A 16,343-nucleotide genomic window follows, 5' to 3' on the forward strand; every position below is an offset into this window, starting at 1 on the left:
TAGAGTGATATTGTTTGGGAATTAACTGTTAGCTGTTAGTTGACTACATTAGCTGTTAGCTGATTTGACTATATGATTTAATTAGCTGTTTGTGTAGACATGTTTGGTAAAAATTAACTGATTGGTAATAGCGGTTTGTGCAAAAAGACGAATAAGAGCATTAATTTTGGCGCAGGAGAAGAGGAGTCTATCTATTAGGGTTAAAGAAGTCCATTTATTTTAATATTGCAAAACGCTAATTGAAAAAACTCTTTTTAAGAGCTTTTTCTAAATTAGCGTTTTCATCCCAAAACGCTCTCCCAAACCTCTCTCCACCAAACACTCCAATCAGCGGTTTCAGTGGTCTAACCGCTAAAGTTGGTGAAAATCATTTTTTTTTATCCCAAAACGCTATCTACTAAACAGGGCCGGTAGATGGTTAAAGATGGTTTTAATTTATAGGTTTTACTGTTTGATATATATTTTTTTTTAATGGAACTTCAATTTGGTATTTAATTTTCCCTAATAAATTATTTAGTCTAATGGTCAAATTGTTTAAAAGGGAGGATGAATACAAACACACGGTTGGTATACAATTATGAATATTCTTTTTTTTATATATATATATATATTATACTCTCTTTGTTTTAGAAATATTTTTTTTTTAATAGAGTATAGTTTTTAGTTTTGATAATTGTCAATATATACTCGATAGATTATCCACTGCAACTCTCTTCCTCTTTCTTTTTTTTTGTCCTCTTTGAATTAACGGAAAATGATGAATTCCACCCAATTCTTGATGTTTATCAACTTATTCTTCCACTGGAATTTTGTTGAATCCATTGATTACAAGAGTTTCAGATACCAGAATTTCTCTGAAGACGATGAAAATTTCTTCAAATTCCAAGGTCCTGCTTCCTCCGTCTACAATGGAGCTCTTCAACTCACTCCTGAATCTATTAATCAAGCTTTCAGGCCTACTCACCTCAACAAATCAGGAAGAATCATGTATCCTGAACCTTTCACGCTCTGGTCTTCATCTTCATCTTCTTTACTAGCTTCCTTCAACACTAGCTTCGTGATTAATCTTTACAGAGATTCCGATTGGGATGCCGGCGACGGATTGGCTTTCCTAATCGCTCCGAATATCAGCGGTTTGCCGGATGGAAGTTTCGGAAAGTGGCTGGGCCTGACGAATTCCTCCACCGATTCAAACCCTAACAACTACATCCTCGCCGTCGAATTCGATACGCAGAAGCAAAACGGAGTAGATGAGATTGAAGCAGATCATATTGGCATCAATATCAACTCCGTGAAATCGGAAGTTTCAGCCTCGCTTTCTGATCAAAACATCACACTATCTCCGCCGCCGCCGGGAGCTAATTACAAAGTCTGGATCGACTACAACGGCAAGATCCAGCTGATGGAGGTTTATATGGTTAAAGAAGGAAACTCCAAACCTCGAAACCCGATCCTCAACCACACTGTGAATCTAAAGCAGTATCTGAAACAAGAATCGTATTTCGGATTCGCTGCTTCAACCGGCGATCCTCACATCGAGCTCAACTGCGTGTTAAAATGGGAGTTTCAGATCGAGAATTTGAGCGAGGAAAACGGCGACAAGTTGCAGTTGAAGATTGGAATCGGAGTCGGAGTCGGAATTGGAATACTATCCCTAATAATGATAACTGTGTTGTGTGTTAGAATTAGGAAGAAGATGAAATCGGCGGCGGCGGCCGGAGAAGGAGCGGAGGAAGATGAAAGAGAGATGGGGAAACAGCTGAGGTGGTTGCCGGGAATGGCGAGGGAGTTCAAATACGAGGAATTGAAGAAAGCGACGAGTGATTTCCATGAAAGTAAGAAGCTCGGAGAAGGTGGATTTGGTATAGTTTACAAAGGAGAAATTTCAGAATCGGAAATTGCAGTGAAGAAATTTTGCAGAGATAATATCAAAGGAAGAAAAGAGGATTTTCTGGCTGAACTTCAAATCATTCATCGTCTTCGTCACAAGCATCTTGTCCGGTTAGTAGGTAAATTTTTTTTTTTTTTTCTGAATTTTTTTTTATCTAATTTTCGAATTAAATGTTTTCATAAAAAAATTTAATTTAATATGGATAAATTATCTAATTTGTTTTAAAATTATCTAATTCATTTTCTATAAATTTATTAAGTTTCACATCTAATTTCTAATAAAATCAAATATAACCAATTTATATACAAAAACTCACTCCAATATTAATTATGAAACAAAAAATAGTTTTATATAAAAAAAAAAAAGTTAATTATACATTATTTAAATACCATATTGAATAAAGATGTGATTTTTATATTTTAATTTCTTAAAATATTTCATATGAAACGAAATGTCTTAATTTGTCGTGTCAATATCGTGTCAATAATTTACCGAAAAAAATACCGTGTCAATAATAAAAGTTAATCGTATCAATGAAATATATTTTTTTTATCATAATAACATTATGGTTAATTTTTATATATAAATTCACTGGAATAATTTTATTAAATTAAAATTTAAAGATTTTTTAGAACATATCCTAAACTTTAATGGCGTTTAGTATATTTTATCCAAATTAGTATAAAAAACCAAATTTAGCCATTATTCTTTTAATTTATTGTGTTTTATATGCATAACTGAAGATAAATATAGATAAATAATTGGACTAGTACAATTGTCAAGAAAAGTCAATTGTTGCCAATATTTTTAAAAATGTTATATTTATCGGTTTTAATATATATTTACATTTTTAAATTTGGTAAGTTTTATCTTTTGTTACCCGGAATTTTTAAAATAACCTATCACGTGTTTATAGTTAGCTTTAAAAATCAATCACACACCTATAGTTGACTTAAAAAACCCATCACACATATATAGTTGGTTCATTCGGACCTCCTGTACATAAAATCGTTGATTTGTCATTTCTAACAAATGAGACGGCATACAGAACGAACTCACGTGCTTTTTTTTTTCCTATAGCACGTATGTCACCTCAACTGTCAAAGATGACAGATCAGCGAGATTTTGTGTGCATGAGATTCGAATGAGCCAACTATAGATGTGTGATAGATTTTCAAAGTCAACTATAAATATAAATGTGTGATGGGTTTTTATAGCCAACTATAGATATATGATATGTTATTTTAAAAGTTTAGAATGCTAATAGGTAAAACATACCAAATTTAACGGTTAAATTTGATGTATTAAGTGTAAATAATTTGATGACTAACTTTGACTTATTGAAATTTTTATATGATAATTTGATGATTAACTTTGACTTATTGAATCTAGAACATGGAATTAAAATTTATTTTGTTTTCCAACTAGGTACGGTCCGTAATTGATTTGATTATAAGTTTATAATTCATTTCAACACTTTATAGTAAGGATAAAAAAATACTTTAATTTAATAATTGGTGTTAAATAAGTTTAAGTTTAATTTTATGATTAATAATTTATCCTATTACCTTTTTTTAATATATGGATTTTAGCACAAAAGAATCTATGAAATTCATTTAGATCCAAATTGGGCAATATAAAAAAAATTAAAAAAAGACCCAAGTGGTGATTAGGTTATTAGTATTTTCATTTTTTATGTTATGCAACACGTTTATTTATACTAATAATATAAACAATTAATGGGATAATGGGATTGCTTAGGATTCCTTTTCTAGTGGTTTTTTTATTTTTTATTTTTTTTTTATTTTTTTTTTAAAGCTTCTAGTGGGTTGTTAGAATACAGAAAAAGAAAGCTATCTGATTAGGGTATAATACACTCTTGCCATGTGAATCATTGCTATTAAACTTTATCTATTAATATAAAAATTCTTTAATTTATATTATTATACTCCATTGAAAATTCTAGAGGTGATAATTTAAGATACCCGTATTGTGTTTTCTATAATTATACAGAACATAAATACACAAGAAAAAAAAAATTATATTACAAGGATTGTGTTTATAAATCGTGTTATTATATGAAAATCAAGTTCATTTGACCAGCCACCGATCAGGTATAAACCATTGATATTCAGTAATATTCACTTAAATCATATCATTCACTGTTAGATCTAAACTTATTAAAACCTTGTTCGATAATTAGCTCTTAGTTGATTACCTTTTTTGTTAGTGAATTTGACTAGCTGGTTTGACTAGAGAATTTGGTGAACTTGTTTGGTAAAATTTAGTTGATTGTTAATAGCTGTTTGTGTAAAATGATAAATAAGGACATAGTAAAATATTAATTTGAGATTAAAAAGTATTAATTATGGGTAAAAATGTCCGTAAAAAGAGATAGAGCAATAAGTTTTTTTAAAATTAACTTTTTGGACTCAATAAGCTTTTTCAAATTTCTCTTCATCAAACACCATTATTAGAAATTTGACTAGTCAAAACCCTTAAAGTGTTCAAGCCTCTAATTGTTCTCAAAAAAAAAAAAAAAAAAACCTAAATCTAAACTTTATAATATTTTGAGTGTCAATAAAGCTTAATAGATTTAACTGTGAATCTTTATATCAAAATATGAGGTTGGGGAAATGGTACTTTTTTCTGTATACTTACATCAAATTTCTTTAATCTTTTCACACCCTAAAAGAAAATCAACAAAATTAGGAATTATTATAAGTAAACTTTGAAATAAAGTTATCTTTTTGTGTACATTTTTCTTTTCTGAAAAAAGAGACAAAGAAAATTAATAAATCCTTGGATAATTAGAAAACTAGAAAAGTTGAATTAGGTGAAGTAGAAAAGTTTGGAATAAATAGTTGGTGAAGAAACAATAAAAAAAAAAGTCAAACCGCCTAATTTTCATGTTCCATTTTTTTTTTTTTACTTTTCAATAACTTCAAAATTCCCAAGTCAACATTTTATCCAAAAAAAAAAAGAAACAAACTGAAGTCAACTGATTTATTGTATGTTTTTAATTGAAGTTTATTCGTTTTGTTTCTTCATTTATTTTGGCCCTACATTAGCTAAATTTTAAAATATTTATTTCATATGAATTTTCCGAAATGATCATACTATCTAACGAATAATTCTGTTTAAAATCATCTTTTCAATGTGACACTAGAAAATATTGACTTTAGGTTACAATTAAATATTTTGAAAACAAAGAAATAATTTTATATTGCAAATAATATTTCACCAAATTACATATATTTTTCGCCTGAATAAAACAAATTAGTATTTGGTTTTGACCTTCTTAAAAAAAAAAATTTGGTTTTGACCGTTGACTTTTGAAGATTTTTGGTTTATAAATACTACCATATGCTTTCGGAGAAATTGTTTTGTGATCAAAGGATTTTTGCTTCCATTTTCAATTTTCAAAGTTCATCCCATTTGCAATCATTAAGAAATTTCCTTTTTGGTTTTGAAATTTTTATTTGACTTTTGAGTTAAAATTATTTATTATAGGAAAAAAATTCCAACTCCCATTATCTTTACGAATTTTATCGATTAACCATTTGGTGATAAAAAAATCAATTTTTAATATAAAATTCGGTTAACATAAAATTATTTATTTCAATATGAGTTTAAAAATTTGTATTTTTAATGGTTCCAAAGTAACTTTTATATTTCTGATGTGGCTATAAAAATATTGTAAATTTTTTTTAAACTGTAAAAAAAATTAAAAATTTCATGCATATGAAATAAGTAACTCTTTTAATTGAATTAGATGTTATAGCTAACTAATTCGGCAAATAGAAACTTAATTTGTGTAATTATGGTTGATTATGGTTGATTTAAAGTTTAATGAGTCAAATTGAAAGATCAAGGATTTAATTAACAAAAATGAAAAAGATTAAGGACTTATATATAGTAGTATATTTTACATATATACCCGTATATTTGGTGAAAACAAGTACATTTTATCTCATCTTATAAACAACAGTTTAATTGTGAATTTAGTTCATTGGTTCTTTTGGCTAGAGGTACAAGTTGTTTGGAAAAAAAAATAACAATTACAATAATATGGGTAAGTTAATCATTTAGTCATTTTGTCTATTTTTTAGATTTTTAACCAAAAATATCTTAGCTTTCAGGAACGACATAATGCGATATAAAATGGTCATGTTATTTTGTTTTTTTTTTCTATTTGTCTATTTATATCGAATATAACGGTTAAAAATCTTAAAATAATAGACAGAAAAACCAAAAGATTAGTATATGTTTTTCAAAATAGAGGGACTAAACAGCGTGTTAGGTAAAAATGCGAGAATTAATAAATTATTTACCATAATAATAATAATAATAATAAAACAGATTTAAATTCTTAATGAATAATTACTCTTATACATTCTTTTCAGGATGGTGTTATGAGAAAGGGAAGCTTATTTTAGTATATGATTACATGCCAAATGGTAGTCTGGAGAAGCATTTGTACGAGGCGTCTTCCGACGAAGATACATTGAATTGGAGTCGCCGGTGCAAGGTGTTGGCCGGAGTAGCTTCTGCATTGCATTATCTTCATATCGAGTATGATCAAGTCGTCATTCATAGAGACTTGAAGGCTAGCAACATCTTGCTCGATAAGGACTTCAATGCTCGGCTAGGCGATTTCGGGCTTGCCAGAGCCTTGGAGAATGAAAAGAACTCCTACGCAGAGCTAGGAGTAGGTGGTGTTCCGGGTACTTTTGGGTACGTCGCGCCAGAATGCTTCCACACTGGAAAGGCATCCCCTGAATCCGATGTGTTTAGTTTCGGAGCAGTAATCCTCGAGGTTTTATGTGGTAAAGGTCCCGGGATTAAGATCCACCACAACCAACATCTTTATTCGTTGGTCGATTGGGTTTGGATGTTGCACCGTGAAGGGCGAATACAAGAAGCTGTTGACGAAAAACTTGAGAATGATTTCGTCGAGGATGAAGCGAAGAGGCTGTTGCTTTTAGGATTAGCATGCTCACACCCTACTCAGAGTTCTAGGCCTAAAACACAGGATCTTCTCCAGATAATATCCGGAGCTTCACCGGTTCCTCATGTACCTCCGTTTAGACCCGTTTTCATGTGGCCTTCGATGAGTAATGCAGATAATACGGACACTTCACTCTCCGGAATCACATTGTCTACTCAAAATAGTGGTAGATCATCAAGTCTAACCATGGTGCAGATGACAACATCTCAACCCGCGGTTTAGGGCGTAAACTGCTGCATTCATTTGTGAATTACCCATTTGACTGATATTGTCGTAGTTGGTTGCGGTAACCCCTAATCGGAAAACAAAATGGCAGAGGATTACATTTGTTTGTAATATATCATTCATTAACATTTGATTGTGCTGAATCTGATTAAAAAATTCAATCACTGAACAAGAAATCAATGTCGGAAGACCCGAGTTCTGATTAATCTGCGCAACATATCGAATCAACTCGTACATACAGCAAACCTGCTATTAAACTAAACAACAACAACAGCAACAAAGCCTTAGTCCCGAAATGATTCGAGGTCGGCTAACATGAACCATCATATAAAACCATGAACTGCTATTAAACTAAACTCGAACCATATTTCAACCAGAACTTCTTTTGATTACATTCCAACATTTCACTCAAGCTACAATCTATTTTCTTCTGTGTCAAAACTTTATGCCGCAACTCTAATCTCTTCTTCAAGCTGTGCTGAAAGAAGCTGGGATACGCGACAGCTTCATCGATCCGTCTCCCCATTACATCGACCAAAAACTTGATCTTCGGCTCCAACGAATTTCTAACACTCTTGACCAGAATAGGAGGATAACCAGCAACCAAACCGACTATTTGTCTATCCTCAAATCCGCAGCTTTTCAAATAAGTGAAATTGGGTAGCAGGACTTTGTTCACATCTCTGCACAAAACTTCCGGGAAGTTGATGACTGCAGTTTGAAGATTCTGCTCCGACAAGCCAACTGACTTGAGAAACTCCGAAGTAGGGCGGAGCCTTCTCTCGACACTGTAACCCATCAAGTAGGGGTGTTTCACCAAAACTTTTCCGATTATCCCCTCTTTGTTAAGGCCAAGAGCAGCAAGGAAGTTGACAATTTCCGTCAGCTTGGTATTGATGCTGTAGCTGATAATCCTCGGGTTCTGCAATATTATCCTCCCGAGTTGCTTTTCCGGAACACCGAGTGCTTGAAAGAATGCCAAAAGGGGACAGAGCTTCTCTTCCACACTATGAGAAAGTATGTGAGGGAACTTGGCTATGGCGGAAGCAACTTCGGTGCGTTTTGTTGCTAATGTAGCGAGACATTCAACCATTGGTACGAGTTTCTCATCCACGCCTAAAGTAATGATTTTTGGGCACTTTGAGATAAGGTTAGGAAGCTTTCGCTCTTGAATGCCGATGCTGTTTAGGTAATCCCAATTCTCCGATGCTCTTTCCTTTTGCATCTCCTCGAGGCGTTTGCACTTTTTGAACATTTCATGAATGCTCTTATCATCGAAACCTTTGTCCCGAAAAAACCACATCATACTGCTTCCATTTGAAGTGCTCGCCATTTCCATATGGCCTGAGAAGAAATGAAGCGTATGTCAGTAACTTTGTGCAAACACTACTAACCCGAAAAGGGTCTTCGCCAACAATTCTATCAATGCCATTAGTATCGATATGAACAATGAAGTTTCAGAATTGCCAAACCTACTAAACGAATATAAAAAAAATCACTATAAAATCTCTACATTAACAACAAAATCACTAAGATAAGAGAATGCAAGAAAAGGGTCTTTTCCATAAGCACAAAATCAAACAGTATGTCACTGCAATTAGTTTCGATATGAACAATGAAGTTTCAGAATTGCAAAGCCTAATAAACGGATATAAAAAAATATCACTATAGAATCTCTACATTAACAACAAAATCACTAAGCTAAGAGAATGCAAGAAAAGGGTCTTTGCCATAAGCACAAATTCAAACATTATATCACTGCAATTAGTTTCAATACGAACAACGAGTTTCAGAATTGCAAAACCTGTTAAATGGATATAAAAATGACTATAAAAACTCTCCGTGAACAGCAGAATCACTAAGATAAGAGAATGCAAGAAAAGGGACTTCGCCATAAGCACAAATTTAAACAATTATACCTTTGCAGTTACTTTCGATATAAACCATGAAGTTTCAGAATCACAAAACATATCAAAACAATACAAAACTCCACTACAAAAATTCTCCGTTAATCAAACGACTTGTTCTTCTTTCGTAAAGCTGAATTACATTCAGCGACTGAGTTGTATGATGTGCTGTTGAGGTTTGGGGAATATCCTGGGCTGAAGATCAACGATCAAAAAAACGAAATTCATTTCCGTGGACTGTGTAATGATGTGAAGCAGAGTATTCTGAATTATATTGGATTTAATGAGGGACAATAACCTGTGAGATATATTTAGGGGTGCTTCTGACATCTTCTAATCTGTAACTTGTTGGTTACCAGAATTACCAGTAGAATTGATTCGTAGGCTTCGAAGAGTTTATCATATGCTGGACGTGTGCAGTTGGTCATTTCAGCGTTGAGAAGCTTACAAGTTTTCCGGATGTCTATCTTTCTCCTCCCTACAGCAGTGATAAAATCTATAGACTATAGATGCAGGAATTTCATTTGGAAAGGAACAAGTGTTGATATCAATGGCGCACTTATGGCTTGGAATTCTGTGCCTGTATTAGAGATTTGTTGATTTGGAACAAAGCGTCCATAGGGAAGCAGATACGGGACATTATCACTGAGAAAGAAACTTTGTGGGCTAAGAGGGTATAACCGATAAACTTAAACATCTGAGTTTTTGGGGAATAACTCGACCCATTGATGCTAGTTGGTGTTGGAGGGGTGTTAATAAGGTGAAACGAGAGTTAAGAGAGTTTTTCTGTTACGAAACGGGGAATGGGGTCAAATTTTCATTTTAGCATGACCCTTGATCAATGTAAAGAGTTTAAAGGAAATGCATTTTCCAGATATATCAGTGGCTGATGCTGATATTCCTAGTGGAGATAAAGTGAGTGAAGTTTGGCACAGTCAAAGGGTGGAATCTCCCTGATCCAACTAATGTTTCAACTGTTAGGGCCTCTGATTTAGTGAAATCAGTACTCAATTCAGAGTAATGTGGAAGATATTGTGAAGTGGAAGAACAATAGCAGTGGTGGTAGACTATGTTGCACGGAAACGAAAACAGACACCAGAAAATGTTATTTCTAAAAAAAGTATAGCTAGGGAATGGAAACGGATAGAAATGCTACTGAAGAAGAGTGTCCTTCCGTGCAACATAGGTGCTAGATTCCCTGTTTCTAGTGCATACAGTGCTCTTAAACCCATAGTTGTTAAAGACGCAAGGTGCACTAAGGTGCTAAGGAGTCCTGGAGCCTAGGCTCAAGGCGCAACGCAAGGTGCACGCCTAAGGAACATGAGGCGCAGAAAAAATAAATATATACTCTAGTTAAAGCATAAAAAAAACACTTTTGATCACAAACAAGACAAAACCACGTAAAAATACATAATACTACATGTCAAAAACACCAAGTTAAGTTCACACTCATAGAGACATTAACACATACTTAACGTCTTAACACAGTTCCAGGCTGCACGTTCTCTGCTGGTTCTTTTGTGTGTCATAGTTTCTGTTTGAGAGGAGACTATTCATTATGTGACTCTGCTCTTAATCCCTCTCTAGTCTTTCTATATTGGATCAGTGGTTGAGATTAATAAACCATTTATTTTACACAAAACAGTAAATGAAAACAGTATTTGTTACTGAGGCACGGCTTGACTCAGTCTCCGAAGCCCAAGTGAGGCACACAAGACGAGAGCCTTTTAAACTGCACCTCAACTTGTACAATAAAGGCTCACTACCTTGAGCCTTGCGTACGGGGCGCCTTTAACAACTATGCTTAAACCTCAAAATCAGCAAGGGATTGGTGGCAGTTAGTGTGAGGCACACAAGACGTGCACAAGACGAGAGCCTTTTAAACTGCGGCTCACCTTGTACAATAAAGGCTCACTACCTTGAGCCTTGCGTACGGAGCGCCTTTAACAACTATGCTTAAACCTCAAAATCAGCAAGTGATTGGGGGCAGTTAGTGTGGGGAAAAAGACATATAACCAGACACAGTTTCATCATGTGACTAGGCTGTCAAACCAACAAAATTTCACAAAATTTGCAGTTGATAAACAATGCTGAATAACGATAAGGTTGGTTCTTGAAAACGCACAATCTAAAAAATCTAAAACAAGAAATCAAACTTTAGCATTATTACATCTGTCATCTGTGCATCTTTCTAAGGAACATTACAATTACAAATTAGAATTAGGGTTTAAAATCAAATGTATTAACATTATATAGAACAGAACAGCACAACAAAGCTAAGTGTATGTACTGTTAAGAAAAGATTAAGCAGGTAGAATAGAAGTACTGATATGAATTCTCCATTAACAACACTATCATACACAAAGATTGAGGAATCTCAAATCAATTTAAATAATTACAGTGAAGATAGTAAGGAAGAAGATAAATATGCTGAATCAAAAAAAAGAAAAAGGTTTGGGACTTTACCTATTATCAGATTGAGCGAGTAAGCGGGAATGGAGAAACTGAAGAGCTGTCTAATTGAGAAGAAGCTTATGCAAGCAAAAGCTTCATCTCCATGGAAATTTAGTTCAACAGCAAATGCTATAGATAGAGACCTTATCTTTTTCGTTTTTCCCTTTTAAATTTCCGCAGTGTAATGATCTTTCACCTTCTACCGTAATTGCCCTCATTTTAATTTGTGAAAAGACGATACCATCCTCGTTTTTTATTGAGGTAAATTGGACTGATGGTGATCTTTGTGGTATATTTCACAAAGGTTAATTTTTATTTTACCAGAGATATATATATATTTTTTTTTGAGTAAATTCCAAAGACAACCTCTGTTGTTTCATGTTGTTCAAAAAAACCCTGTAATTTGTTTTTACCAAAAAAAAAAAAAAGGACTGTGACTTACGCCGTTACAACAACTACGGAAATGGAGAAAATGCCGTTTAACTTGGTGACGTGGCAAAGGGTAGATTTGTCCGAAATTATTGGGAGACCTATATAAGCTCCAGAACTTTCTATTCTTCCCCTAATTTTCTACTTCTTCTCAATTTCTTCTTTCAATCGAAAACCTAAAATCCAAATTCCTTCAAATCATGTTGAGTAATTAGCATATTCGTGATTCTCTTGAAGTTTAGAATGTAAACCCCATGATTTGGTGTTCTAATTTCGCCTAATTCGCGTAGAATTTACTAAACCCTAAAAGCGTGAAGAGATGAGTTCGTCGAATTCGTCCAATTCTCAAATTTCATTGGGTCAATGGCATGAATCAAACTGCTTCTGTGGGATTAGAGCTCCAATCCGCCGAGCTTCAACAAAGTTAAATAATGGAAGGAGGTTCGTTGGTTATGCGAAATATCCTGATCGAGCTGCTTGTCATTATTTTGAGTGGATTGATCCTGATGATTTAAAAGTTTGTCGTGCTCGTGTAGATGAACTCGAAATGGAGTTACGGTCTACTTCTAAGGGTAAGCGAAAGGTAGAGATGGAATTGTTGCAGGTGAAGGAAGAAAATGGAAAACTGAGAAAGGAACTGTTGCAGGAGAACGAAGAAAATAGAAGTTTGAAATCAGAAAATGGGTGTTTAAGGAAGAAATTAATTGTTATTGTGATTGTAGTGATAATTGGGTTGATTGTGATGATGATTGCCAGTATAGATAATGATAGTAGGGTAAATGGTAGATTTGGGTTGCCTTAGTGGTAGGCAAACTACACTTTGTAGTTCTCAGTGTATTGTCATTTACCTGTTTGTGTAAATGTTTGTGTGAAAAATGAAGCTGGATTGAAAAGCAAATTATTGTCTTGTGTTAATTGTTACCCAAGTTCATTGGATTGTAACTTTGTGCAACTTATTGGTAGTGTTAATTGTTACCCAAGTTCATTGGCTTGTAATGTTGTGCAACTTACTGGCTTGTAATTTTGTGTTAATTATTACCTAAGTTCGTGTAAAATGACAAGAAATGTCGGGTTCTTATTTGTACATACACAAAATGACTAGAAATGTTACTTGTGCACACTCAATATACCTAAAAATGTTAACAAGTTCATGTCACAATATATGTAAATAGCAAATAACCTTGATTACATATAATGCCAAACAAAAGGTATTACATATAAGTCATTAGAAAGAACCTTAATTGTCACAAAGGTATTACATATAACGCATTGGAAATGTACCTATAATGCCAAACAAAAGGTATACCATATAAGGTCATAAATTTTGATTACCCTACACACAAATTAGTGTACCATAAAGGTCACAATTCACAAAATATACAAAAATGGGTAACAAAAAGTAGTGTTCCAATATGCCTATCAAACTTCTTAGTAATCTTCAACATTTCCAGTAAAAAGGCCATGCCTCCTGGTTAAATCAGCAAGGTTTGCAGCTCTTCTTGGTGTTTTTGGGACACTTGGCTCTGCTTCAGTTGGGTTGGCTCTTTTCCTGGATGTAGAAATTGTTGGTGCCACGAAATTTCTGCCCCTGCCGCTACCTCTGCCTCTCACCACTGGTTGGGTTTGTCCCCTTGCCGATGGCTGTGAAGCACTTTCTCTATTAACACCACCAGCATTTGCTCGTTGATGTGTTGGGGGGGGGGGGGGGGCTGTGAAGCACTTCCACCTACATGTCCTTGCTGCATCAATAAATAACTAAGTTACACTATTATTCCAAAATCCTAACAAAAACAGCAAAAACCTTAATACTCCACCAACTTACACTAGATTGTACAGGGTTGGAAGTGGTTGCATTAGTGAATTTTCTAGGCCTGCCTACCTTTCTAGGTGGACTATCCTGCAAAAAAAATAAATACACATTGCCTCAAACATGAGAAATGAACAATGGCCATCTAATGTTGATTATACAAATAGTATGGACTTACTTGAACTTGTTTACCACTCCTTTTGTTGGCTAATTTGTGCTGCCTTCTTTGCCATGGGGTTTCACCTGTTATTCCAGCCTTGCATCCCTTAGCACTATGGCCAAACCTTTGACATAAGCCACACTTAACACCACCTCCTATCCTCGAAACCTTATAGGGTCCCTTGGTTCATCTGCCCTCCTATTCCTTCTCTTCTTTTGTCTGCAGGCGGTTTAAGTACAACCCCAACATGAATGTCAGGTAGTGTTGTCCTTTCCCACTCCTCTTGTGATGGCACAGGCTTGAACACATGTTGATATACTGCCAAATACGTTGTCTTCAAAAAATAGTCATGCACATATTGCTCTGGTTGTTCTCTCAGATGAATGATGGCAACCACTGCATGCTTACAAGGAATTCCAGAAATATCCCACATCCTACATGTACACGACTTATCCTTCAGATCAACATCAACATTCTTTCCATAATGATCAACTTCATACAATTGATCACCTGCTCGTGTGCAAAAACAGTTTCGACTCTCCACTTTTATCTTCTCAATCATAGTCTGGTAATTTGGGCACACATTTCCATTGTAGTTCTTCATATCAATGAACTTGGTATATGTCTTGCCATTAAGGCTTTTCTGATCCATTCCAACAGACTAAGTATAGGCAACTGTTGAAACACCTTTCTACATAATTTTGATTTGACAAAATTGTTTAAGTAAAATATTCTAAACACACTAAGTTTAAATGCTTTGATTTATTCTACTAATGTGTTTGTTCAATGTTGAGTTAAAACTATTTATAAGACACAAGATCAAAAGGCCTAAGCCCAATACGGAAGACAAAGCCCAAGTCAAACAACTCAGTACAAACTCGGCCCGCGTTTGTCAAAACGTTGTCGCTTTGGACAAAACGCAACTCAGCGAAAGAAGGATCTAGAAGACCTTCGGGAACAACTTCAAGATGAAGCTGCTGGGTAGATTCGACAAAGCGTACAAGACAGCAGCTGGCTAAGGAAAACTTTCAGACAAAGTATTTCCACTTTGGGTAAAGTTCAGACGACACAGTATGCTGTCTAGTTGACTTTACCATAAAAGGAGAGACATTCTGCTGAGCTGTCTTAAAGCTGACCGAGGACAGAAGATACACAAATCTGATTGGCCGAGAGCTCTGAGCAAGTCAGGATGACAACGACAGGAAGCCGTTTCCCTCCAACGGTTATTTCAAAATTTGAAATGATCGATGCCCAGACGTCTCTATAAATAGAGTGCCATCAGAAGCTTCAACACACATAGAACTTGATCAAGCCATTACGCTGACCAAATCTCTACGCAAAGTTCTGCAAGAAAAAAGCAAAGCAATCTTACACTACATTCAATATCTTTTGTGTAAAAATCTAGAGTGATTATTCAATCATCTAACGTGTCTTAGCAAATCATTGTATAGGACAAAACACTTATCATTTCTAGAGAATAGAAATGAGAGGCTGAGTACTCGGTTATAGTACTCAGCGTGAGATTAGGATTGAGTAGAGGTATAGAGGAAGGTACTCTTGTTATACTCAGTTGCTAAGATTGTAAAAAGTTTGAGGCTCTACCTTTAAAGAGCTCAGTAGAGGATTCGAAATCTCGGAACTTGTTCCGGGGACAGGACGTAGGCTTAGAAGAAGCCGAACCTGGATAAATCTGCTGAGTAACGTATTTCTTATCTTAAACTCCTTATATATATTGCTTGCTTAAATAACCAAAAAAACTGACCAAGTAAAGAGGTCAAGCTGAGTTGTGCGCATCAAACATCTGAGCTCAGGAATAGACTTTAAGTGCTATTTTCTGACTCAAGTCAATAAACTGACCTAGTCACCAGTTGACTAAGCCAGTATCTTATTGATCACTCAGCGCCGCTGTTAAATCCTTTTCTCTTAAGAAAAGAAGTTTGCCCAAATTCTGTAAAAAGTTTAAATAGTTCCTAACCCCCCCTTGAAAATATACTTGCAACGTTATAAGGGACCAACAAGTGGTATTAGAGCCTAAAAGCTCTCTGTAAAAGGTCTAACAACCTTAAGTTGATCCCTACCACGGGCGAAAATAGTACTCGGTTTCTCTCAGGAAATCAAACAACTCAGATACTGCCTGAGGGGCTGTCCATCACTCGGCCTCCCCTATTCTTCGGGTCTAACTATACCTTCTGGAAGAATAGGATGAAAAACTTCATTCAGGCTACAAATATGAGTGTCTGGCTATCTATAGTTCAAGGCCCATTTGTACCTGTCGAAGTTGTGGCTGGTCTAACAGTTGTAAAAGCTGAGGCCAAATGGACAAAGGATGATCTTAAGAAGCTTCAAAATCATGCTTTGGCTATCAATATGCTTCACTGTACGCTCGATGCTGCAGAATATAATAAAATCTCAGGTTGTGAGTCAGCACAAGAGATCTGGAAAAAGCTGGAAGTCACCTA

The 16,343-nt window shown here is 34.8% G+C and overlaps 2 protein-coding genes across 2 annotated transcripts; one reads left to right on the plus strand and one right to left on the minus strand.

The window, feature by feature from the left end:
• The first annotated feature begins 633 nt into the window (after positions 1-633).
• LOC136207086 (probable L-type lectin-domain containing receptor kinase S.5) lies at positions 634-7,553 on the plus strand. The gene is made up of 2 exons (XM_065998359.1): positions 634-2,009; positions 6,298-7,553. Exons 1-2 carry the CDS (start codon positions 755-757, stop codon positions 7,122-7,124), a joined length of 2,082 nt encoding a protein of 693 aa, XP_065854431.1. The 5' UTR covers positions 634-754; the 3' UTR covers positions 7,125-7,553.
• Positions 7,293-11,656, minus strand: LOC136207087 (transcription termination factor MTERF6, chloroplastic/mitochondrial). Its single transcript, XM_065998360.1, has 2 exons — positions 11,501-11,656; positions 7,293-8,471 (listed from the first exon to the last, which is right to left on the minus strand). The coding sequence occupies exon 2, from the start codon at positions 8,464-8,466 to the stop codon at positions 7,474-7,476; it is 993 nt and encodes a 330-aa protein (XP_065854432.1). The 5' UTR covers positions 8,467-8,471; positions 11,501-11,656; the 3' UTR covers positions 7,293-7,473.
• Positions 11,657-16,343: the final 4,687 nt, after the last annotated feature.

This window comes from Euphorbia lathyris, chromosome 9, assembly GCF_963576675.1.
Source record: "Euphorbia lathyris chromosome 9, ddEupLath1.1, whole genome shotgun sequence".
Taxonomy (NCBI): Eukaryota; Viridiplantae; Streptophyta; class Magnoliopsida; order Malpighiales; family Euphorbiaceae; genus Euphorbia; species Euphorbia lathyris.